Source organism: Sander lucioperca, chromosome 9, assembly GCF_008315115.2.
Source record: "Sander lucioperca isolate FBNREF2018 chromosome 9, SLUC_FBN_1.2, whole genome shotgun sequence".
NCBI lineage: Eukaryota > Metazoa > Chordata > Actinopteri > Perciformes > Percidae > Sander > Sander lucioperca.
In genome coordinates, this window is record NC_050181.1 from 6,084,649 (window position 1) to 6,108,495 (window position 23,847).

The window sequence follows — 23,847 nt, forward strand, 5'->3', positions numbered from 1 at the left end:
AAAGGTTTACAGAAACTTAGTTACCAGGGCTACATTGCTGGAGATTTTTTTATTGACTATGTATAAACTCCAACGGTTTTTCATGTGCATGACAAAGACTATATACAGAGAAGGTGTCACTCTGAAAGGGATCAAAGAAAAGATTGTTACTCGTTGCAGTGCATCCTTGTACCCAAAATAATTCCAAAGTCGAACGCTCAGGCTGAAAAAAGAAGCCTGAATAAGTTTACATCCACAGCTGAACAGTAGACGGTTTGCAGAAAATCAGACGTGTGCTCATAGAAACAAGAAACTGGCAGTTTCTTTAAATAAAAAAAACTCTCTTCAGGCTGCAGAATCCTAATGTGTCACAAATTCACTCAAAATGCCATCCTTGGTTCAAAAATACAGTCGAGGATAGGAAAGAAATTCAATAACTGACCAGCCGCATACAGTAAACATGGGATATACAGTAACAAGTGCACTGCAGTGCATATGAACACCTTGATTTCCTCATTACTCCCAGTGGCCTGGTTTCTTGTGTGCATGAAAACATATTGAATTGTAAGGTGGTGACTACAGGCAGGCTGTCATTGATCACTGCACAAATCCCCTAACCGCACTCTTTGGGAAATTCAGATACCACAGTAGTATTTGTTTTTGTCACCCCCAACGCGGCACTTGCAAACGTTTATTACCAAACACAAACGGGTACAAAAGGTAAAGTGTGCAGCGGGATCGAGCAGTTGGCAGAAGCTGCCTCTAGCAGGATCTTCACCAGACCCAGGAGAATAAGACAACAAGTACCGAAGTAAATGACTTGTGTCTTTACTACACTTCCTCGCCACCACCCAAACTCCCTCAGCATAGATCAAACAGGACCGCCAGGGCTTAATAAGCCCTCGTATATCAATGGCCACGAGCAGCCAGCAGCGGTTGGAGGGAAGAAGAGAAGGAACGAAGGCAAAGGGGGTTGAGAGAGAGAAGGAAGAAGAGAGTGTGCCTTCATGTCTCCCCAGCACCCAAGGCAGATAAACAAGCCGGGGGAAGTGTGAAATGGGATGATAGATGCTGGGTGTGTATAAACAGTATCATTTAATGTGAGAAGAGAGTGAGGGATGGATGTAGCATGAAATATTGTGTGATGTGAGACAGAGAGGAAGGGTGGGGATGGAGGGAGGAAAAGAGGAAAGCAACATTCCAGCCTGTGAAGCTCGAATGAGAGAAAGTGAACTGTTGGAAGAGGAGAAGATTGTGCTAATGTGTGCTTTTCTTTTGATAAGGAAGAGGTGAGTTTATGGCATAGAGAGGAACTGAGTGTTCAAATGTGTTTACCACAGTTTTCTGTTTGCAATTTTATCCAGGCGTTTATATTTTACTCACTCGCAACAACAATTGGCTTTGTAGCACTAATTATGTTGGTGCTCTGAGCTCAAAACACCCTTAACATGGAGGATTGGCTTCTTTTAAAATTGACAATTTGGCTTTGACAAACAATATCAGGAATGAATTATGAAAACAAGGGTTTTTTTCTAGCAGAGAGTATAAGCATATTCAAGCACAAATGTCCATCATATAGGCAATGGCATGGGCTTCTCTGTTCAACTATGCCATGTCACTTCCGCTTCTAGACGCGTCTCCCTCTAGCGATCCCTCTAGATATCTAGATGCTTGGTATTCAGGCAGCTAGAGAGGCAGTTTCTAGTGCTGAATGAGAAAGAGGACATGCAAGGGAAAGATGGAGTGGAGGGGGAAAAAAGTGGAGAACTACAGTATGAAGGAGAAGGGTCATCGTACAGGGTAGGCTAGACCCCGCAGCCACATTTCTGTTCCTCATAGATAAAGGCATACTCACACACAGGGCATGAAGTTAACTTTTTTGACCACCAGCCACTGTGGCAGGTGGATTTTTAAATCCACCTGCCACAGGGACTTTTTACCAGCGTCATAAAGGTGAAAAACAGGAATTGCTGTGTCTCTATGATCCTATCCTGTCCTATTGATGGTAGCCTACTCGTGAACATTGCGCTGTCATCACGTGCTGTAGTAGGGGGGCCCGCCTTGATAATCCTGTGTTGGCTCGTTACGCCACTGCATATATGAGATGAGATGACTAGACAAAATCTGGAGTAGCCTACGCCACCACAACAACAACAAAACACTGGTGAATGCGCACCATAACACATGAATGTTTTTTGTATAGTTCTTAAAAATAAAAAAATAAATAAAAAGGAAACTTGTTTTAGGGAGAATAATACTTATTACTATTAATTCATTAGCCTACTCTGGGCTGAGATTTTCAAGTAACCTTACCAAAAAGGCTCAGGATGCTGCAAATGTTGGTAAAATATGAAAAAGGCTGGTGGATTTAAGACACAAAATAATTTATTGGATGAATCAAATATGAACATAGCTGTCATTGTCAGTGGCTTGTTGATCTTTACATTGTTAGTTAATTTCCTATCCTGGCCTGGGACACATTCATACGGTTTAATAAAGTCCTTATTGGACTTTAACTTATCATTGCACTTACAATAACGTAGCTGTCCTCAATTTAGGTCATCCTGTAGGTCTCATCTGCGTTTTTTCCTGCATCCACTGTGTGCGTTTGTGTGTGTGTCTGTGCGTGCGTGTGTCTCTCTGTGTGTGTGTGTGTGTGTGTGTGTGTGTGTGTGTGTGTGTGTGTGTGATTGTGTGTGCGCGTCATTCGCGGGGGAAACGGAGCAGTCCCGCCCGCTGCAGAGAGCCGACAATTTGAAACAGCAGCGCTGACTTTAGAGTGAAAAAACGTTACAGCGTACATTGATGTTAAAATGTCTACGTGTTGGCAGGACGGTCTGAAATGTTTTGCACGGTCTTTCGCTGTACGTTTTGTTGGTAAATGTGAGATGTTTGAGTCACACACACGTCTCGTCTTCATATCAGAAACTAGGAAATTAACTTCACCCGTTCTCACTCCTGCTTGGTCAGTGGCTGCACGTGGGACTGCTGGGATTGTGTTAGTAATGAAAATGCGATAGGGGGCCCCGGCTGTCAATCAATGTCTTCCAGTGATGCGGGCCCCTGATTGGACCAGGCCCGTAAGCAACCGTGTACCCTGCTTACCGATAGTTACGAGTCTGAATCACTCAATTGTCATTGGCTACCCGCCAATGTGGCAGGTAGATTGACAGTTTCACCCGCCAATCACAAAAGTTACCCGCATTTGGCGGGTGGGCGGGTGCCAATTTCATGCCCTGCTCACACATGCTATCATCTTTCCCTCTCACTTTTTGTACCTCCATTTATTTCTCTTGCCTTCCTTCTCCCTCCTTCTCACTTTCTTTCCATGTGTCATGCAACAATGAGGAGAGTGTGGGCTCCTCAGCCTCCCAGGAGGAGCGGAGGATACATAATGGGCGTCTTTGTTTGTTTGTTTGTTTGTCTGGCCCACACCCCTGGGGCTTATTTAAGCCACTTTTGGACAGACATGGAGCTACCGGGGTCAACGGCGAATTGAAACAAATTATAGCGGATTCTGCAACTCAGAGGATGGCGGAGCAGCGGCTGACTAGGAAAGCTGTGTAGCCCACGGGCTGGATAGCAGACTCAATATACTGCTACTACCATAACACCTCTGCCTCAATTTCTCCCTCTCTGTCTCCTCACTCTCTGCCATCTCTCATCACCCACTCTCTCTCTCTCTCTCTCTCTCATGTTCTTTTACTCTGTCTCAGACAAACACTTACAATCATACACACACACTCTCAGAGGGTTTTTGCTACCTGTACAAACACACACACTTGTGGAGGCTCAGAGGAGTTTGAGAAAAGGCTTAAAAAAAAAACTCATGTATGCTCTCACATACACACACACACACACACACACACACACTCTCTCTCCCTCTCTCTATCTCTCTTACACACATTTGTTTACAGTCTTTGCACACCATCAAACGCTTTCTCTTTATTATTTTTTCTCTCACTGACGGATGCACACATGTACCCGACACAAGCAAATACATTATTTCACTCATAATGCTTCTAGTTGTATATACAGTATCTACAGTAAAGTAATAATACTCATCTGCAGTTTTGACAAACACTGTAACAGTCATATACTCTCCTGTGTCTCTTATCAGTAGGGATGTGGTTTAATAATATTTTGTCAAATTTGAATTCAATATTTTCTCCACTTTTTGAATTTGATTCCCTTATTAAATCTATGTAGGTTTGGCTCTCAACACTTTAAAGCAACTTAAGTAACACATAACTAAAAAGACCAATGGAGATCTGTAATCACTTTTTGTTGACTGAGAAGTTGTTGACTGAGAAGGCACTTCAGTTTTGAGTAGCAGCTTCATTACCTTTCACAACTTGTCAGCACAACGTGAAAATGAGATCTGAGCAGCATGCAAAAGAGGCCTTTTTTTTATCTCTTCCTATCTTCAGCCGAGTACAGACACCAGCTTAAACAGACCAGACAAAAAACTTCTATTTGGCTTTAATGCAAATTCCCTATGTAATCAAGGTTAATTAGCTACAGTTGAGACATTTCAATCATTCAAAGTGTCGGTTAGCGGAGGTTAAAAATGAAAGGCCTCCTACAGTACCTGAATGTTATATACGTTGGTATGTTATCAACATGGAGCTGACCCTACCTCTCACATACACAAACCCCACCCATGTCCATACTGTACACATAGACAAAGATTCAGTGATAAGAGATACATATATGCATATACTTACTTTTATGTCTCTCACTGTCTCTGAATCACTTACTCTCAGGCTCACACATTCCTTCACTGCACCATCTTTCCATTGTGATAACACTCTGCGAGGCATTAGGAGCTGCTTGACTGAGCTTTTATCAGATATTAGGGCCGTTCAAATGGATGATCCCAGTACTTTGCCGTGACCAACAGACAAAAAGCCCTCTCTTTTTGTTCGTCCCTCTCCTTTGCTCTCACTTGTCCTCCCTTATCATTCTCTGAAAGCACAGCTGCAGTCATTTGTTACACCACGGGAAAAAAAAGTTTTTCCCAGGAATCCCTGCAGGGCCATATCCTCCAGCCTTTTTTGGGCCCTCCCAAAGGAACAGGAAGCCTTGGGGTGTCGTCACATCATCTAATAGGTTCCTCCCAAAGGCACACAGAACGAGAGAGAACCAGTCTCATGTGCCTGGTGTGTGTATCTGTCTTTGAAGACAAAGACAAATAAAAAAACATTGCTGCTGTAACCTACTGCTGTAATACGAAAATGTGAATAGTTTTACATTCCTACTTGAGTTATTTTGTGCCTTTGCCTAATATCAGAGCCACGCTGGTTTGCACATACATGACTAAGACATGCTGTAACACTCATACACCCATACTGTACATTTTTCCAGCAGTTACCCAAGAGTATGAGAGATAACAGAACTATATGACAGAACGCAGGACTCTCTTAGCTCATCTCAGCTTATCTTTCCAATAAATATCTGCCTGTGTGCCGAAGAGCAGGCTACTGTGTGGCTAATGATCCGGATTACTGCTGCCTGCCGCCCCGCCACTCTCGCTGCTTGCTGGGAGCCCAATTCCCCCCCCACCCCCCACCACCCTCCAGGACCTGCATCTCCCATTGTCATCCAATAGGAGGCACGCTGAGCTCTAATGACAGATGCCTTGCACTTCCTTCTTACTCTTTCTCTTTTTCTCATCTGTCACCTTGCTCTCCTGCAGTTGGACTCCCTCCTCTTTCAGACACTTTTAAAACACCATACTGCGTCGCCTCGTGCACCCACTTCTCAGACGCACACTCACACACACCTCCATCCCTTCCTTCCCTCCTCCCCTCCGCCATTTGAAGATAGAGGAGCATGGAGATGTCTCATTTACAACCAAGGTGGAAACACACCCTCACCGTTACCTCCTCCTCCTCCTCTTCCGTCACGGTGTGAACACTAATGAAGAAGAGATGAGTCCTCTCCTGTGCCCCCATTTATCTCAGCGGCCAAGGGACATGCACTCGTTCCTGCCTCTCTGTCTCTGCCTCTCTCACTCTCCTGTCTCACACTTGCTCTGTCATCATGTCTAACGTGATGCAATGCTTTAATAGAAACATAATAATAACTTCATTAGCCGAGATGGTTATTGTTTTTGGGAAAGTGTCTTTTGAGTTAGGTCGATAGCTTTATGGCTTGTTCTGCTGCATTCTTGAACCATTCATTAGCATGAAATAACTTGGTTCTTAGGGTGCCAGAAACAAGAAATCTCCAGTCAGATATTTTAATTCCCTTTCCTTATCGAGGTAGACATAGCTAACACTATATATATTTTTTATATATTTCGTTGTTTTCAACATTGTTACATTAGCTACAGAAATACTGTATAATAATTGTCTGTTATTTCCATTTTTTTGATGATGTAGTTCTGTTTTTTTCTTAATGTAAGAATAAGAAGTCTGCATGTTAGCTTGTCTGTCATTGTCTCCCAATTGTTTGCCACTTCTCAAATGTATGACAAGAAATGTATGACCCCGATCCTTTCGTAATATCTGCATCATAAAAAAAAAGCTTTTCTTTCCTTAGGTCTGTGTGTTATAGGTTTTGATGTTGTAATAAGCACCTGCAGGTTTTCACCTAGCCAGTATACTTTGTGAAAGCCAACTAAAAAGTTAAGAAAAATATTCAAATGTAGATTTAGACCAATTTCATACATCATCCAAGGTTTCCTGTGGTTCATCTACAATTAAAAACTCTTATGTTTAACGTTGAATATACCTTGACAGCATGCTAACATGCTTGTTCTCTCAAATTCTGTGTCTTTTTCCTGTGATGTGTGGACTATTCTTTGTGTTTAGGGAAGTCTGAAAACTCTTATCCTTACACCTTGCAAACATATAGCTCCGAAGTGACTTGGCTCTCATGCACCTGCACTTTCCCTCTTTTCTTTCCCCTTACAGATGACATTCTCAGCCAGTCCATACTCAGACCCAATCCAGGTCACAACAAATATGGCTCAGGGAATGGAGCAACCCGAAATGTTGTGGGTTATGGGCCCAGTGCTGGCTGTGGTCCTTATCATCATCATCGTCATCGCCATCCTGCTCTTTAAGAAGTAAGAGGCTGTTCTCAGTCATTCTCCTCTGTTTGTGTGAGGTTGAACTACAGTGACACTTAGGTTTCTTTTGGTTGCATCAGGACTGGTAATGAGACATGCTCCCCTCTGCCACTTGCACCAGGCTGTTCTCACACCAAACTGTAACATCCGATTTCCTTACCATAATATACAGTGTGATGGTAAAGAAACCAAAGGCGGATTGATTTGTCTTTCAGAAAATCCTCTTTTTTACCCTAACAGATTTTGGCCCTGTTGGTTGTTTTTAACAGCACTATGTCAAGTGTCAGTTGAACTGGTAGCTGACATTGACTCCATAATGATAGGCACAGCTTGGCTGTCAAAAATCCTCAGTTAGGAGTGAGAAATGTGTTTTGTCCAACACCATTGGCCATTTTAAAATAAGAAACCGAAGGCTGCAACAGAGGGCTTAACTAAAAGCTCAGTCAATATCTCTTAAAAGTACTTAAGCTGCCACTGTGCAGCACACTGTGGATACACGCAGGCCAACGAGGTGCTGGCTGGAGAGGTACAGATAAATGGATAATGATAAATGGATTATTTAATTATTTTATATACGCAATGATTAATCAGTTAATCAAACAAATAATTGACAGATTAGTCGATAACAAAAATAGTAGGGCTGCAACCTACGATTATTTTTGTTTTTGAATAATCTGTCAATTATTTTCCCAAATAATTTTTTGCTATATAAAACATTAGAAAACAATTGATTCACTTCAAAATATCCTAGATTACAAGGGGATTTCATCAAATGTCTTGCTTTGTCAAAACGCAAGAAATATTAATGAAAAGCAGCAAACTCTCACATTTAAGAACCTCGAACTATTAGTTAATCAACTAATTGTTGCAGCCCTTAGCCTGTCTTTAGGCTTATTAGAATTAAACAATGTCAACAGAGGAGACAATAACGATAATGTGGTGTGGACACTATCAAAATACCATCTATCTTCTCCTGATGGCTCCATTACAAATTCTCCATTTCACATCATACCTATTCTCCAACATGCCATCCACAGCCTTGCAGAATGCTGTGTACCATCTCTGCCAGACTTACAAAGGGACTGGTTAATAATAGGCCTTGAGACAGCTCACTGCTGAGTAGCACATCCTCTGTCTGGAAGCTCTTTCTCCATGTAGACACAGATCGACAGGAGGGACTGTGTGGAGGTGGCTGTGTGCCCTTTTTCCTGTGGACTGGCAGTAAATGTGCAAAGGAATAATCACACTCTAGCTCGGGTTGTTATCGCTACCTGCGTATTCGCCAAGACCAATACGAGCAGTGAACAATGATGAGATTATTCTCAAAAGTCTCCAGCGAGTGTTAAGATAACTTTTTACGCTGTTCTTTCCAGATATGGTTTAGGTTTTTTGAAGAACTAGATTTAGCTCTCTGAAAATAGTAGAGCAAACTTTGAGTAAAGAAGCTATAGGTCCATATGGATAATAATTACATATTAACCCCCCCTCCCCTCTTTTTGCCCTCTGTGAAAGCAGCAAACAGGAAAGGTGGGTATTGTCACTGTTACATTAGTCTTGACTTCATCTCCCACCACCCAAGTCCCTTTCATTTGTGTTGTGAAATTGGTGGTATTCATCAGCTCTTTAGGGTTGCAGGGTCAGCTTACTCTCAGCTCTGATATTACACAAATAATTCCACTAAGGAAACATATTTAATCTGATTTGTTCTGTTTTACAAGACATGACATGCAGCTGACTCTGCAGCCCTTGATAACTGGGGTCAAAGGAACCCCCAGGTCATGTCTGTGTACCCGTGCATGTTCCACATCTAGTGCCAGTGTTCCTCCTCAGATCGTCCTGTCTGCCATGGTTTGTTTCCGTGCTGCGTTTCATTATCCAGCCAGTGTCAGCGCACCCCTTCAGGATTGGCCCCATCTGAATATGCCAAGGCATCACCTGCTGCTGAATGGGCCATTGTGAAGTAAATGCCAGACAGGGAAACTGCTGAAAAGGAAATGTTCCCATCTTTTAAGCTGACATTTTCCACTGAGACCCATTCCTCCAACTTTTAGCCTTTTTTTACCCCACTCCCTGCTTCCTCGTGGCAGGAGTCTCAACAAAGGGCCCTGTTCTAGCCTCATTAAGTGCACCCTGTACTGCATACATATTAAGTGAACCCTGTACTGCATACATACTCATACAGTGTGTGTGTGTGTACTTACATTCTCACACGTCTTAAACCTCACTTTTAGCCTGAGATGAATAACCCCATTGAGATCGCTGCCATGTTTACTTTAGCCCAGCACTAAAGTGTGATGTAGATTGGCATCTGATTAGGTCAGAGGGAGAGATGAGGGGTGTGGAGAACAGATCGCAGATGCCCAACTCTTCTACCCCTTCCCCCAGCCCAGCCCAGCACCAGCAGTGATCTCTGGGAAAACCGGATACGGTCTGGCTCAGCTCTCGGCTGGAGAGGAAAAGATCCTTGTCATAGATTAGCCGTCACGCTGCTAGCATTAGCTTAAGCCCCTGCAGCATAAGATAACAGGTGGCAGTGAGGCCCAAGCCCCAGCGGCTGAGGTGGACTGGGTTAAGGCTGTGCGTGCACCACCAGCTTTATGTATTCTCACCACGCCTGGCTTCAACAGAAGGCCATGCTCCTGCCTAAAACCCACGCTCGCCTCTTGCAAATGGAGTGCAATGAGATGTGAAATTTCCACAGGGCGCCCTGATGCTTCCTTCCGCTCATTTCCATTTGCAGTCAGAAGGCTTGTGAAGCTACAGCTGTATCTGTGACTGTGTGTAGTTGTGAAAGTGAGAGAGGTGGGAAAGCATACATCTGTGTGCCTGTTTGTGTGTGTATGTCAACAGATGCCGGCTGTCTGAACATTAGAATACAGGCAGGCTGCGTTTTCTGTTCTTCTCTCCACCTGATGGACAAAGCTACGGTCGACTGAGCTGAGCCAGTCCGAGCTGTGCTGTTCTATTCTGTGCTATGCTAGACTCAGCTAGGCCAGGCCTGGCAGCGCAGGTGCTGCAGAACTGGTCTAATTACCCAGTGTTGTGCCACCCAGCTGATGAGCTAATTACAGCATCCGCCTGTTTTCCTCTCAATCTGGAAAGCCAGTAAACACAATGTGTTGTTAGCACACACACAGCAGCAAAAATCACACATTCAAATCTTTGCTACACTCAAACACACACGCTCATGTACACATACCCACACAGCAGCTGTCACCTATCCAGCAGCAAACAAACCCAACCTAGCCCACTCCAGTAAAATGACGGCATTTCTTCAAACACATTAAACTTCAGTTGGGAAACTAATGGGGATGATGCCCTGGTACCTAGTGTCTCTTGAAGTGCTGGTCCTCAGAACTAGTTTCGAGAACCATTAACTATGCCATTAACCTCATCAAGTGTGCAACACAGTGAAAATGTGTGCGTTTCCTAAACATAAAGAGGAAACATTGAGGTCAATCTTAATCATCCTGTCATTTTCACTTGCAGTTAGCTTGAGGAATTGATGGCTAAGTTAGAGCTATTGTATTAAGCATGTTATTACGATGTGGTTAACGCCTTATTGTCTGTTTTTGCCACCTCAGGAAGCGGGCGTCACCCCTACCCAAAGATGAGCACTCCGGTGGGGTGAAAGACTCCCTGCTGGCCAACTCCTCTGACCCTGTGGAGATGAGAAGACTCAACTACCAGACCCCAGGTAATAAATGACAGTCTAACAATCATCCCTGTAGCTACAAATGCTCTGCTTACCCTCAGCAACTGCCTTAAAATGAAGTTCTTGAAAATACTGTGCAATGAAAAATACAGCACCATATCTATCGCAATTACGACAAAAATTTGAATTCATGATAACTCTGAAATGACATGAACACATAATCAACCCCCACTTGCTCTCATTTACCTGCTTAGTGGTAAACTGAGGAAGGTTGGTTGTATTGGGCAAGTTTGTAATGTATTGTGTGAATGTCTTAATACTAAGTAATTTAATCAGAGGTGCAGGTTCAGTCAATGTGTGTAAATAGTGTATTCTGCCGTTATTTTTAAGAAAAACAATTTGCTTGCCTGAGGGTTGTCAGCTGCCCTCTTAGCCAGTGGCGGTTCTACATTGAATTACACCCTGGGCGAGACCCCCTTCAAGCGCTTCCCCAGCACATACAGTAATGCTATGCGACGTCCCAAATTGGGCACATCTGAGAGTAACTTTTTTCATGTAAAATGTGAACATTTCAATGGATATTCCAAATATATTTAAGAATTAGCCTATAATGAAGCTAATTCTCTGCTTTGGTAGGACAGGCGCTCACACTGACACACACACACACACACACACACACACACACAACCAAACAATCACGGGGAGAGAAAGAGCCGTTTTATAGAGTGGAGAGGAGAAGGATCACTTGTGACCGCTGCGGAGAAATGCACGTCTGGTATGGCCAGACGCGCGATCGGGAACTGCTTCGCGGCGCAGAGGATTTTTTTTCTTTTTTTTTTTTAAGTGCCCCCATGTGTCATTAAGAAATGCCGCCCCGGGCGGCTGCCCACTTCGCCCGTGCCAATAAACGCTACTGCTCTTAACTGCCATGCAAGCCAGATGCTGCTTGCTTTCATCATGGCACTTCAGCATTCGTTTTGTGAATGAAGACAACCCACTTGCCTGAACACAATTTGGATTGTTATATCTACTTGCCCGATGTGGCGTTTTACTTGCTCCGGGCCATTGAGCAACCCTTAGTTTTGAACCCTGCTAAGGATTTAAAAGGGCTTCATTCCAAAATGAAAATCCTCCCTGAAATGTATCAGATGACCCTATCTTCTCTCATACATTTAATTTGGGTTCTTAATATCTTGTTTGTCAAATGGTAGATATTACATTTTGGAATGATTTTTCTGTTTTTTTAGCCTTTCCAAAAGCAATCTATTTCTGCAATGAACACCTGCCTGTTCTTTTGAGGGATCTCTTGTTTATTAGTGCTTTGTAGCAGGTGTTGCTGTACAAAAGTCATGTGTTTTGCTTATTGTGTTATTTATCCTGAGGCTGTAGATCGGACCAGTTCTCAAAAAAAAAAATTGGTCAATAAGAGAAAATAAATAAATCATGCTCACCATCATACCCGGTATCAATGGAGTACGGGCAAGTGAATTTAGATTCCATCCACGCGCAGTGGTGAAGTGAGGTGGGGTTGTGTCAGGGTGCCCGCTTCAGCATCAGCCTTCTTCCTTTTTCCTCCCGGTCCGCGCTCCTCCTCCCTCCGTGAGCTCCTTTCATTCCCCCTCTCTGGTAATGAGTCCTGCTGCCTCTGATGTCAAGGTGAGCCAGGCGGAGGGAACAATGGAGCTGAGAGAAAATGTCAACCCCGGTGCACACACGTTGCACGTGAGTGTGTGTGTGTGTGTGTGTGTGTGTGTGTGTGTGTGTGTGTGTGTGTGTCTTCTCATGGGTTATTAAAGATCCCATTCGCCATACACACACACACACACACACACACACAGCCCCTTTGAACCCCTGCAGAGGAATTAAGCAGTGCTGCCGCTCTAAAAGAACCCTGTTCTCCCGTCCTCCCACTCCACCTCTTTCCTCTTTTGTCTTCCATTTCACCCTGTAGGGTTATCTCTCTCTCACTCTCTGTCCCCCTCTCTCTCTCTGTACGACAACATTTTTCTCCTTCTTTTTCTCCCTTTCCACCTCACTGTTTAAATCAAGAATGGTTATTATCAAAAATCACCAAGGCTCGTGAATACGTGCAAGATTCCAAGGTTGAGCTGAACGAATATTGAACAGTCCATTCCTCTGTCCTTTTAGCTTTTTCTCTCTTTGATTCACCCACAGAAGGTGAACATTCCTGCTCTGATTCTGATTGTTGTCAAGTGGTCTAGCCGATTGCAGCCCATGTCTCCAGCATGTTGGTTTGTTGAACAGACCTCGGCTGCATCTTTTGGCATTTCAGCAGCAGGCGTGTGGTTCGATGACCTGGTTTATCCTTGGCAGACCTGGTTCAGATAGTATTTGCAAATACCTAACTGACATCACTTGTGTTTGACACTTCAGATGAAGCATGTAGTGCCATTTATGGAGTAGTGCAATTTACAGTAGGTAGTCACGGAGGAGTATTTTAATGTGCAATGAGGGAATATTACAAACATTTCAGGTGCAATCACTATTATTTTACCTCCAATTAAAGTGGTTTAGATTATCTGGCAAAACTTGTTAACAACTAATCATATTACCACTTGCAATTCATGTTTCCAAATCTCAGTAATTACTGTGGTGATTATAATGTGATCACCGATTTCCATCAAAATAATGGCCATAACAATTAAAATAACCCAAGTTCTAATAAAGTGAAAATTTCCTTTAACACTGAACATGTAGTGCCCCTTAGACAGTAGTGCAGTTCACAGTGAGCAGTCACAGGGGAGTGTTTTAAAGTCAGGCTCTGTATGCAGTTCTGTTTAACCACCTAAACTGTACTACTTGAATTGTCCTGAAAGGGCAAAGACTAGCTTGAAAGGTTATTTGCAGATACTGTTTGGCCCTGGTCTGATCCTGAGCCATCCCCATTGATTGAGTGTTCTTCTTCCTCCCTCCTTCACTTTCCTCTCTCCACAGGTCCCAGCTCTCATCGCTGCCCCAACACTCCAAGTTAGTCTGCTATCTCACCTACTGTGTATTTCCCACACATGCAGTCTCTCCTCCTCGCTCACTTGCTCCTGATCCCATTCTCCCGTTGCAATCCTGACAGACATCACAAGCCTACAAGCTTGTAGCCTCTGGCGCTCCAAGGATGCCGCAAAGTCCTCTCTTTGGCTGTGAACCTCCCACAACATTTTTTTGGTGCGGAAGCAGAGGACTAAATGGTTTCATGGATAGTTGAGCAGTGCGGACAGTTACTCTTGCCGTACATTAGCCTTGTTATCTATGGCTTCACTCTCCATTTACCCAACAACATGGCTGTAAAAGACCTGGGTGAACATGCACAAACACATACACACTGATGTTAATGTGCTCATAGGTCCCTCAGCGCGATAGTATTAAATTAGTGTAATAGGTCAGGTCTCATCTGTGCGGTGGCCATAGTTACCAGCCATTAGCATTACAGCAATAATGAGCTTGCAGCATCATCTTCATCATCATCATTGCTCATCTGAAAGCATGACCCATGACCTTACAGACGTGCTCAGCCAAAGGCACTAATGTTAATATGTATATTTTTAAAGTGTCTCTCTGATCTTTGTGTGACTTAAAGGCTATATGTAAGGTTAATGATGCTCCATGTATAACTTTAGAGCCTCTTCATGCATCGCATATAGTTAACTTTTAACACATAAGACAAGTTCCCAGCAATCCTTTTAAGCACAGAGCCTTGCCAAGTTCAGAGGCACAGGGGGAATTTGTGTCGGTAGATTAGCAATAAATCATCCAATAACTCTGCGATGAGAAATCTAGAGAGTGGCATGGGGGTTGTTTGAAATTAATCCAGCCCAAACGCTCCAAGCTGGGCCGAAAGATAGTCTATTGTAGGGAAAAAGAATTTCAAAGAAATGAGTTTTGGCTGGTGACCAGTCAGTTTTTTTTCCTCTCTGGGAAGTGACAGTGTGACTGATTCGTAGAGACTTGCTCTGATCCCACCTCTGCCACCAATTGAGCGTTGTGGAGTCAGAGCGATGTCTGCCTCCTGCTTCCCTCCAGGAGCATGCTCACCCAGTCACTCATGTGCATCGCCGTGCCAGCCCCACCTCTGTCCTCCTCACTTAGCATGACGATATCACCAAATGTCACCAAATGTCACCAGCCTGTTTCAACTTGTGCGCTCTCTCCTCTCCCTTCTCCCCCTCTCTTCATGCATTGTTGAACAAAGTGCACTCTCCTCACCGTTACACAGCCACCTCATGGTCCCACTGGCAGCCTCACTCACCCTGTGGTCCAACCAGTGTTTGTGCAAGTTGATTTGCATGTCTGATTTAGGAACAGCTAGATCTCACTCTTCACGTCTTCTCCCCCCTTCCTCTTCCTCTCCCAGGAATGAGGGAGCACCCACCCATTCCTGTCATTGACCTGGCTGACCACATAGAGCGACTGAAGGCCAACGACGGCCTCCGCTTTTCCCAGGAGTATGAGGTAAGAGCCATGCACTAATGCTGTATCAGTTTCCCTCTTTTTCAGGCATATGAATGTGTTTCTTTGTTATCGTGTCTGGGAGGAAGTTTTGTGTTTATGCCTCTCTGATCTCATATGCATGTATTCTAATGGATTATGGAAGACTTCATTCACAGACATTCTTCAGTCATTTTTACAACTCTATTACCAATCCCACCAGGAAACCAACACTTAACAATGAATGCTGCGAGATGCTTTTTCACAAAACTAGCAGGTGGCGAGTTGCTTAAGCAATCTGTGTGCGTCTTGATGTTTCCCCGAAGAATGTTATTTTTCAGGCGGTCTCCCCAATGCAACTCTGTGAGGGATTATCTCTTGTCAGTGTTCTTCCTCCAAAAAAGGAAGTTAATTTACATTTAAAGTTGCACATAGTTGGTTTGGGGATGAAGTGAGGCCAGATGAAGAGGAGAGAAATCTTTGAAAACAAGAGCTGTCTTTTATTTATTTGTTCTTAATGTTCAATTTGTTTTGTCTAATCAGCTCTGTTCCTCACATTGATGGATCCAACAAAGCTTTTGGAATGATTTTAGATCTTGGCTTTTTTGTGTTTGGCTGTGACCAGAAGATGTTGATGTTTACAGCATGACATTTGCTGTGCAATTTCACACTCCCAAGAAAAACAGCAAATTTATTTTGGTGACATCATGACTTTTCCCGGAGCATCACCACTAGCCAAAACCTTTATAACTGTCCTGTTATCTGCCCTGTCCAGTGTTTATTGTTAAAATAACATGTTTGATCAACTTAAATTACCACACTACCATCTATCCAGTGGCATTGCCGACAAGAAAAAAATCATTTAGAACCATATATGGTGCTATGTGTCGAAAGAGTTTTCTGTTGCACAACTAAAACAACCTTGGAACGTACACATGTTCCACCAAAGCAAGTTCCTTCCCAAGGCTATTTTGCAGCGGCACCGTGGCTCCATCCGGCGCTTAGCACCACCCAAGACGATTGTGATTGGTTTCAAGAAATGCCAATACACCAGAGCATGTTTTTCTCCCATCCCGGAATGCTGTGTGGACTAGCCAGACCCCTCTCCGCAGCACTGTGGAAGAAGGTCTGGCAATGCAAGACTAGTGATATATAATATGATATAAATATATAAAACATATTTATGTGAATCACTATTAAAATTAACAGCTAACTGGGGAGATAATTAGGCATTGGTAAAAAATCTGCACTCAATTAAGTGCTTTCTTGTGTTGCTCAGTGCCTCTCTAGCACATCACCCTCCCAGCCTGTTGAGTTGGTATAAACGAATCAAGCCAGGGAAGTGGCTTGTATGACTGCAGGCAACCAGCCCAGGCCCCATTCCCTCTCTGCACCAGTCATTCCAAGCCAGGGAAGACCCCCTCCATGGCCCGGCAGATGGCCGACCATCTCTGTGCCAGCAAAGGCTCTGTGGCAGAGCTCACGGTGCTTCGTCACAGTCACGTTCGCCGGCTGCTCCCGTTGCGCCTTACCCCAAGGCACAGAGTTTGTAGAGGCTTCACCACTTCCTCTCCCTGATTTTTTTAGGCGGCCTGATACTTCCTTTACAAATAACTCCAGTCCACATCACACTGAGCAATGAGCACACTGGGTAATGAGCAGAATTTGACAATCAGGCATCCTGCAGCTCCCCCTAAGAGTCTTTTTTATCGCAGGAAGCAATATCATGCTGCAGACGTCATAGCATCATTATGTTCATTTGAGAGCATTTCCAGTATGTCAGTGAGATTGGGCGTTGCTTCTTACCTTTTTCTACCATCTCTACCTAACTTGTTTGCTAGTTGTCTTCAGTCTAGTGTGCCTGCTGTGTTCACTGAGCTCTCAAATGGATATGACATGTTTTGACTGCAAATAAAATCTTTCTCTTCGTTCTGGTGGGCCCGGAGAGAGAAATTGGCAGTGCTGAGCTCATCAGCAGCAATAGGCCTATACCCACATGACTCTTACTGCTTGATTTGGAGGTTGTAGTGGAAAATTTCTTGCATATGAACACTCCATGTTTTTCTTGTTCAGAAACAAATAGCACGTACATGGCTTTCTCTGGAAATAAACTTTGAGTCTAAAATAGCTTGTATTTAACTTGTATGCCATATTTTAACCTATGCAGCTGCCACTTATTATATCCATAGGATAACATAGTGAGAGCTAGAAAAGTTCCTATTGTCATAGGAGAGCAATTGAAAGCCAATTTGCTGTACCTGTGATTTACAAATTAACTGACAGTATCTTGATTGTTATACTGTACGTACACACTGCCGCCGACTTGAGCTACTAAAGAAGCTCTGGCCACCCTGTCAAGGACGCTTTTGACGCTTTGGCCGCTCTGACGTGGCAGCATTCTCAGCGTGTCGGTGAGTGTCAACAGGCAGGGGGAGGGATGCAGGGAGGCGGGGAGGATTACCAATATTGCTCATATGACATGTCATTCAGAGCGCTGTTGTTCGGAGCCCATTACATCTGTCAGTGAGGTGCAGAGGGGGAACGTGCCTCGCTCCAGCTCTCAGACTCCCCTCGCAGGTTTAGAAACGCTGATTTTCTGTGAAGGGAAAAACGCTGAAAGAAAGAATGACCCCCCCCCCCCCCCCCTCAAAAAAAAAAAGAGATGAAGAAAGAACCACGTGGAGCAGTGTCAACGGGTTTTAACCATGGATGTATTAACCCGGCAACAGCAAAGATGAGTTTTTCCTCCATTTTCTCAGAACTAATGTTTTGGTAGGAACGAAAGTTTACATCGTATGTTTTTCCAGAATCAGCCAGCACAAAGGACATCTATATTCCGATTGGTTGCCGCTGTTTGCCGCTGAACTGCGTCATAGCTCATTATCATAAAGTTGACCTACTTTAAACTTTCTGCTTGACGCTCTGGTCGCTCTGGTCGCTCAAAACGCCCAAAACACAGACAGATTTTCCGCTTCTTGCAGCTGAGAGAAGCCGGCTTCCAAATGAATGACTTCCGGTAACTTAGAAGCTCAAGTCGGCGGCGGTGTGTATGTACAGATAGTAAGGCTATTCTTGCTTTGCATTCCGGGATGGGAGAAAAACATGCTCTGGTTTATTGGCATTTCTTTAAACCAATTACAATCCTCATGGGCGCTCTAAGCACCGGACAGAGCCACGGTGCCATTGCAAAAAAGACATCCAGCGGAATTTCCGGCGGCACCGGAGCAATCATGGAAGTGGAACGTCGTGGATATAGACTAGGCAAAATAGGCAAAATATTAGAAACACCTCAATACAGTGCAGCTGCACTACAAACTACATCCACCAAAATGCAATCCCGGAAGTGGAACATTGTAAATATATAATAGTATGACAAACCACATCTGGCTCATGTGCAGCTTAGTACCCCAGACACCTTTTAAAAATGCTATTTTGCTCATCACTTTATGGCCCAGGGGCCTCATTACAGAAAGTTCCTAAGTCTGAAATCCTATCTTATCTCAGTTTAGGATGACATTTAGGACTTTTGGTATTACAGAAACATGTTTCCTATTACTATTAGTTTATTAGCTATAACAGATCCGTCCTAACTTAGGGATTTCCAAACTTAAGTTAGGATGGCATAGACCCTGTCCTAAATTTAAAATACCTACCAAAAATGGCAGCAGCACTGTTGTTAGTTCTGTATGGCAATGAAAATTATGATAGGGAACAACATGAATATCGAAATATAATGATTAAAAGGCTATTCAAACTGATGATGACACAAAATTTCCCGGACCATTTATTAACGGGTATATATTGACTGCCAAGACGATTCATTTTGAATTGGCCGATAATTAAGAAGAAAACTTCCCGAAAAGGTGGGGTTTCCTCTCCTCCATCGACACGATTAGTGCCTCCGACTCCTAAAAATTGAATGCCCGTCTTTTTTTTTTTGTCAATGATAGCTGTCTAGAGAGCCAGAGGTATTACGGCTTGTCCATCTCGAGTAGCCGACGGTTACATTCTAATCAAAGATACAGGCATGACAGGACAAGTGCCAGTTGAAGAATCAAATTTACAATTATAGTTAGGATTTCTTAAATTAAGAGAAGATATTGTGTCTGAGATAGGACACAGACATGAGTTTGGGAATTGCTTCTGTAATAGGAAGATAGGACTTTTCCTATCTTTGAAACTTAAGATAAGCAGTTAGGATATTTTTTTGTAATGAAGCCCCAGGATCCTAATCTTCACTCTCTCCAGGCCACACCTTGTGCCCTTATTTTTGTCCATTATCCAATAATAATTATTATTATGTTTGAGCTGTCACGTTTTGACACAAGATAACCACTAATAATTAAATTAGTGCTACAGCCACGTTAAGTAAGTGAAGGAATTTCGAAGGTGTCATTCTGACTCCTGCTGGATTTGCGAGGTGAAAGGTCTGGGGAATTAGTGGACATGGTTCCGGTGTGAGCAGAGGGGGATCGATTCAGAATAACAAGTGACTCTGTGACATTATCGAGCCATGGGATGGGAGGCCGTCACATATCTCCCGAAATCAATATGTATGCAGTCTACTGTCGTCGTAGCCTGAGAGACAAATGACGTAAGACAAGACAACAAAATACAAGATAGGACTGGGCAACAGAAATATAAGATGAGAAAATAAAAAAAAACAGAGGATGAGAAGAATCATGGTTACCGCAAGAAGTCATGCATGTAACTTCTCAGAATTAGGTAATTCAATAGGGCTTCTAAAGGGAGATAATGTGTGTTTGTGGTTGGCTGCAAGCTTCAGCAAAACCTTTACTCATTTTCCAGCTAAAATGAACATTTTCTTCATGTTGGATTTACAATTGGAGAAATATGTTTGCTCTCTTGGCTCAATCTATGGACGATGGCCTTTTTTGTTGATTTAAATCCCCAAAACAGTTGCATTTATATTACTGCTTCATTAGCAATCAAGGCATCACGTCATGCAAATTATCAACCTGTTAATGTACCAACAGTAGTTGCAGTGGAGCCAGCAACATGGATTTGTTAACTGATAGCTTGACTCTGCACAATCTCCCACACAGTATAAAACCACTTACCTGTAGCACTTCACTGTTGCTTTTCAAAAGACATGATGTTGGTATATGTTCCATTAAAAGGCTTTGTTGTCCATAGTATACTGCGGTTGAATGGGTGACAGCAGACAGTAGGGTAATTGTTACCTATGCCCTTACATTCCCGTCTTGCTTCATTTTATCTATCTAACACTCAAGAGCCTCCTTTTATACTTCTATTTTCTTTTTTTTCTTTTCCTTTCCTTATGTTTGTGTCTTTCTGTCTCTTTTTCTCTCACTATCTTTCTGTCTCTTTTCTTTCCTGCCCTCTCTCACAGTCTATTGATCCAGGCCAACAGTTTACCTGGGAGAACTCCAACATGGAAGTCAACAAGCCAAAGAATCGCTATGCAAACGTCATTGCCTATGACCACTCCAGAGTGGTGCTCACCTCTGTTGATGGTAAGAGCTCACGTAACCACTCAACCCCTCTGATAGCCATTGACAGAGGCTGCCATCGCCTGAGACCTCCTTCACAAGTACCACAGACATTTTGTATGCCTGCAGCTGCTGGTTTAGAAATCCCCAGTTTAACCACAAAGCACATGTACACTTTTTGCTTCAATATAGAGTGTTCATCATAACATGTAGTTAGGAAAGTGCCATGCAGGGGGATTTATAATGCATTTTCATTAATCAATCTGCCCCCTGTTTTTTTCGAGCAACCTTATTAGATCAAATAAACTACACTGTGTAATATATCAGTTGCATCCTTGCTTCTTGTCTTTGTTACAGCCGTTCCAGGCAGTGACTACATCAATGCCAACTACATCGACGGCTACAGAAAGCAGAATGCCTACATTGCTACACAGGGACCACTGCCAGAGACACTGAGCGATTTCTGGAGGATGGTGTGGGAGCAAAGATCCAACACCATCATCATGATGACCAGACTGGAGGAGAAGTCACGGGTAAGGAGAGAAAGTGTCATTTACTGTAAAAGGCTGTCAATCACTGACTTAATTCCATATCGGTTAATTCTTTATGATTTAATGATGTGTTGACATGGGCATACTTAAACATACATTATATAATGTCATGATAATAAACAACATATGAACTCAATCACTATAAATTATTTAATTGTGAATAATAAGTTGTATATATGACTAACTCATAAGGTTTCCGCAGGGTCTTAAAAAGCCCAGAAAAAATCAAAAATTAAAAAATCAAAATTTTAGGCCTTTAAAAAGTGTTGTTTTCTAGGTCTTAAATAATTTATCTTAATTTTCCTACATCCATCCAGTCTCTTTCGGATTGTACCACAGACATAAAACGGATTTTATTCTTCAGCTATGGGGAAGTGCAAGTTACTTGGCTTGAAAAAACTGAATTTAGGTCTTGGTTAAAGCCAGTTGCTAACAACATATTTGAAGCCTACTGCTAGAAAGCAATGAAACTGGGAACGTTGGGTGTACGGCCGCTGGAGTCTCATGCAACAATGGAGAACCATCTATCTGTTGTGGAGGGTCTCCAGCAAACGCCATCAGCCAGTTCTGCCAAGTATCTGGCGGCTCCAGCCCCGGCCACAGCACTACCTCCACACTGCCTAGACAAGACCCCCACAGCAGCTCTGCAACTCCCGAGCGACCTCCATGTCGCTTTTGGATCAGAGCCAACACTAAGAGCGGAGGTGCTCTGGGTCCTCCACACGGTGACTAGACACCAGTCCTATAATGCGAATGAGGAAATCGGGGAACTGTTTCAGGACAATGTTTCCGGACTATGACATCTGACGGTTTTTTGTTTTTGTTTTTTTATGTCGTGATATAGGTCTTACATTTCATAGTGTTCATTCATAATGGTCTTAAAAAGGTCTTAAAAAGTCTTAAATTTGACTTGGTGAAACCTGCAGAAACCCTGATATTAGTCATAAACTAGTAAATAAAGAAGCCAGGGTAATACATTGTTACTTTTTCATATGATACCACATCCTACCACTACCTAGTTACTAGAGCTGCAAAGATTAATCGATTAGTCAACTATTAAATTAATCGCCAACAATTTTGATAATCGCTTTGAGTCATTTTATATGAAAAAAAGTCAAAATTCTCTTAAATGTGATATTTTCTAGTTTTTTCACTCCTCTATGACAGTAAACAGAATATATTTGAGTTGTGGACAAAACTAGACATTTCAGGACGTCATCTTGGGCTTTGGGAAACACTGATCGACATTTTTCACCATTTTCTGACATTTTATAGACCAAACAACTAATCGATTAATCGAGAAAATAATCGATAATGAAAAACTGTTAGTTGCAGCCCTACTGCGAACCAAACCAACCAAAAGGGTATGAATGGGAAGACTTGCGATACTAGGAGGAAAAGAGATGGCTCTTTTGTAAAACTGAAAGGCATTTAAGTCAGCAGTATCAGATGTATCAGACAGTCAGTGCTTGAAAGTTGAGTTTCCTGACATATATATGTATATATTTATGTAGCGCAATGCCGGGGAAGTATAGTTACACCCAACAAAGCCTGAAGGCATATAGACACCAGCAGGATTTGTCAGCCTGATCAAAGTCACACGCACTTCAAAGGATATTTTGGTTGTCTGTGGACAGTATCGCTTCATGTTGCTTCTCTTCTCCTGAGTCTTCGTCAATCTCTAAAAACTTCTCCATGAATTCCTTCTAAAACAGCTTTTTTACTATTTCCTATTTGCCCTTCTTCAAAGTGTTTGCCACTTATGGTGTTGGTAAGTTACCATGGCAACTTTGCATACGATGAGAACACGTGGATATACTCTGCAGAAAATAACAATTTTCAGCTAGATTATAAACATGTACCGTACATTTAGATTTTCATAATCAAGGCAATTCTATTTCATTCGTTATGTAAAAACTGCTCAGAGTTCAATACTTGATAACTACATATTTATTTTTGCAAAACCATGACAAGATTTTATAGATATCGAGAGTCTCATTTGTCTGAATTTGGCTCTTAAAAGCATCACCACTATAATGAAAACTCTTAAGTTGGAGTTAAGAGGATTGTCACCCAACAACACCCGTGTTCTCCTAAAAATACATTCATGCTAATAAAAGCACAAAAAGGAGCACATGGGCAACTTGAGATTCAAAATTGGGAAGGGCTTATTTAATTACCATCACAAAATCATGCTCATGAATTCCTTGGAGAAAATAACTCAGCATGGAGCCCTGCCAGTGCATGGTGCTTTATTAGTTTGTGCATTTGGGGGCCCTAAAGAAAGATACTCCCTAGACTAAGGACTGGAAGTAACATGGATTGTTAATGAAAGTGAAATAATTTCCAAAATTACTTCAAAACATACCATCATCTGTTTTAATTTTGAGCTATGGATGCATTCAATCATTTAGGCAAATTGTGGGCACAGTATGTATGTCAGAGCTCATTTATTTGTACCTTGGAGAATATTTGCAGCGCGGATATTATTGATAAAATGATTTTTATTACACATTCAGTCAATCTCAGCGAGGATATACACATCCTCACAAATACCTTTCCATATATTTAGTGTGTCTGAGAGGCAATTTTTAGAGCTCTGTGACAGATGAACGTGCTCTCCTGCTTTGATCTCAGACTCACAGCTGCACATACAGTACATGGACAGGG

At 42.7% G+C, this 23,847-nt stretch overlaps 1 protein-coding gene across 28 annotated transcripts in view; it reads left to right on the top strand.

The window, feature by feature from the left end:
• The window catches only part of LOC116045884 (receptor-type tyrosine-protein phosphatase F), a 181,351-nt gene that overhangs the window by 134,177 nt on the left and 23,327 nt on the right, over positions 1-23,847 (top strand). For 12 of the 28 annotated variants that reach the window (XM_036005658.1, XM_036005664.1, XM_036005671.1 and 9 more), the window contains 7 exons: positions 6,900-7,054; positions 8,570-8,584; positions 10,642-10,754; positions 13,668-13,700; positions 15,079-15,176; positions 20,527-20,650; positions 20,984-21,159. In XM_036005658.1, coding sequence (XP_035861551.1) covers positions 6,900-7,054; positions 8,570-8,584; positions 10,642-10,754; positions 13,668-13,700; positions 15,079-15,176; positions 20,527-20,650; positions 20,984-21,159 — 714 coding nt within the window. The remainder of the gene's footprint in view (positions 1-6,899; positions 7,055-8,569; positions 8,585-10,641; positions 10,755-13,667; positions 13,701-15,078; positions 15,177-20,526; positions 20,651-20,983; positions 21,160-23,847) is intronic. The other 16 variants (XM_036005660.1, XM_036005676.1, XM_036005681.1 and 13 more) reach the window with 5 other exon arrangements.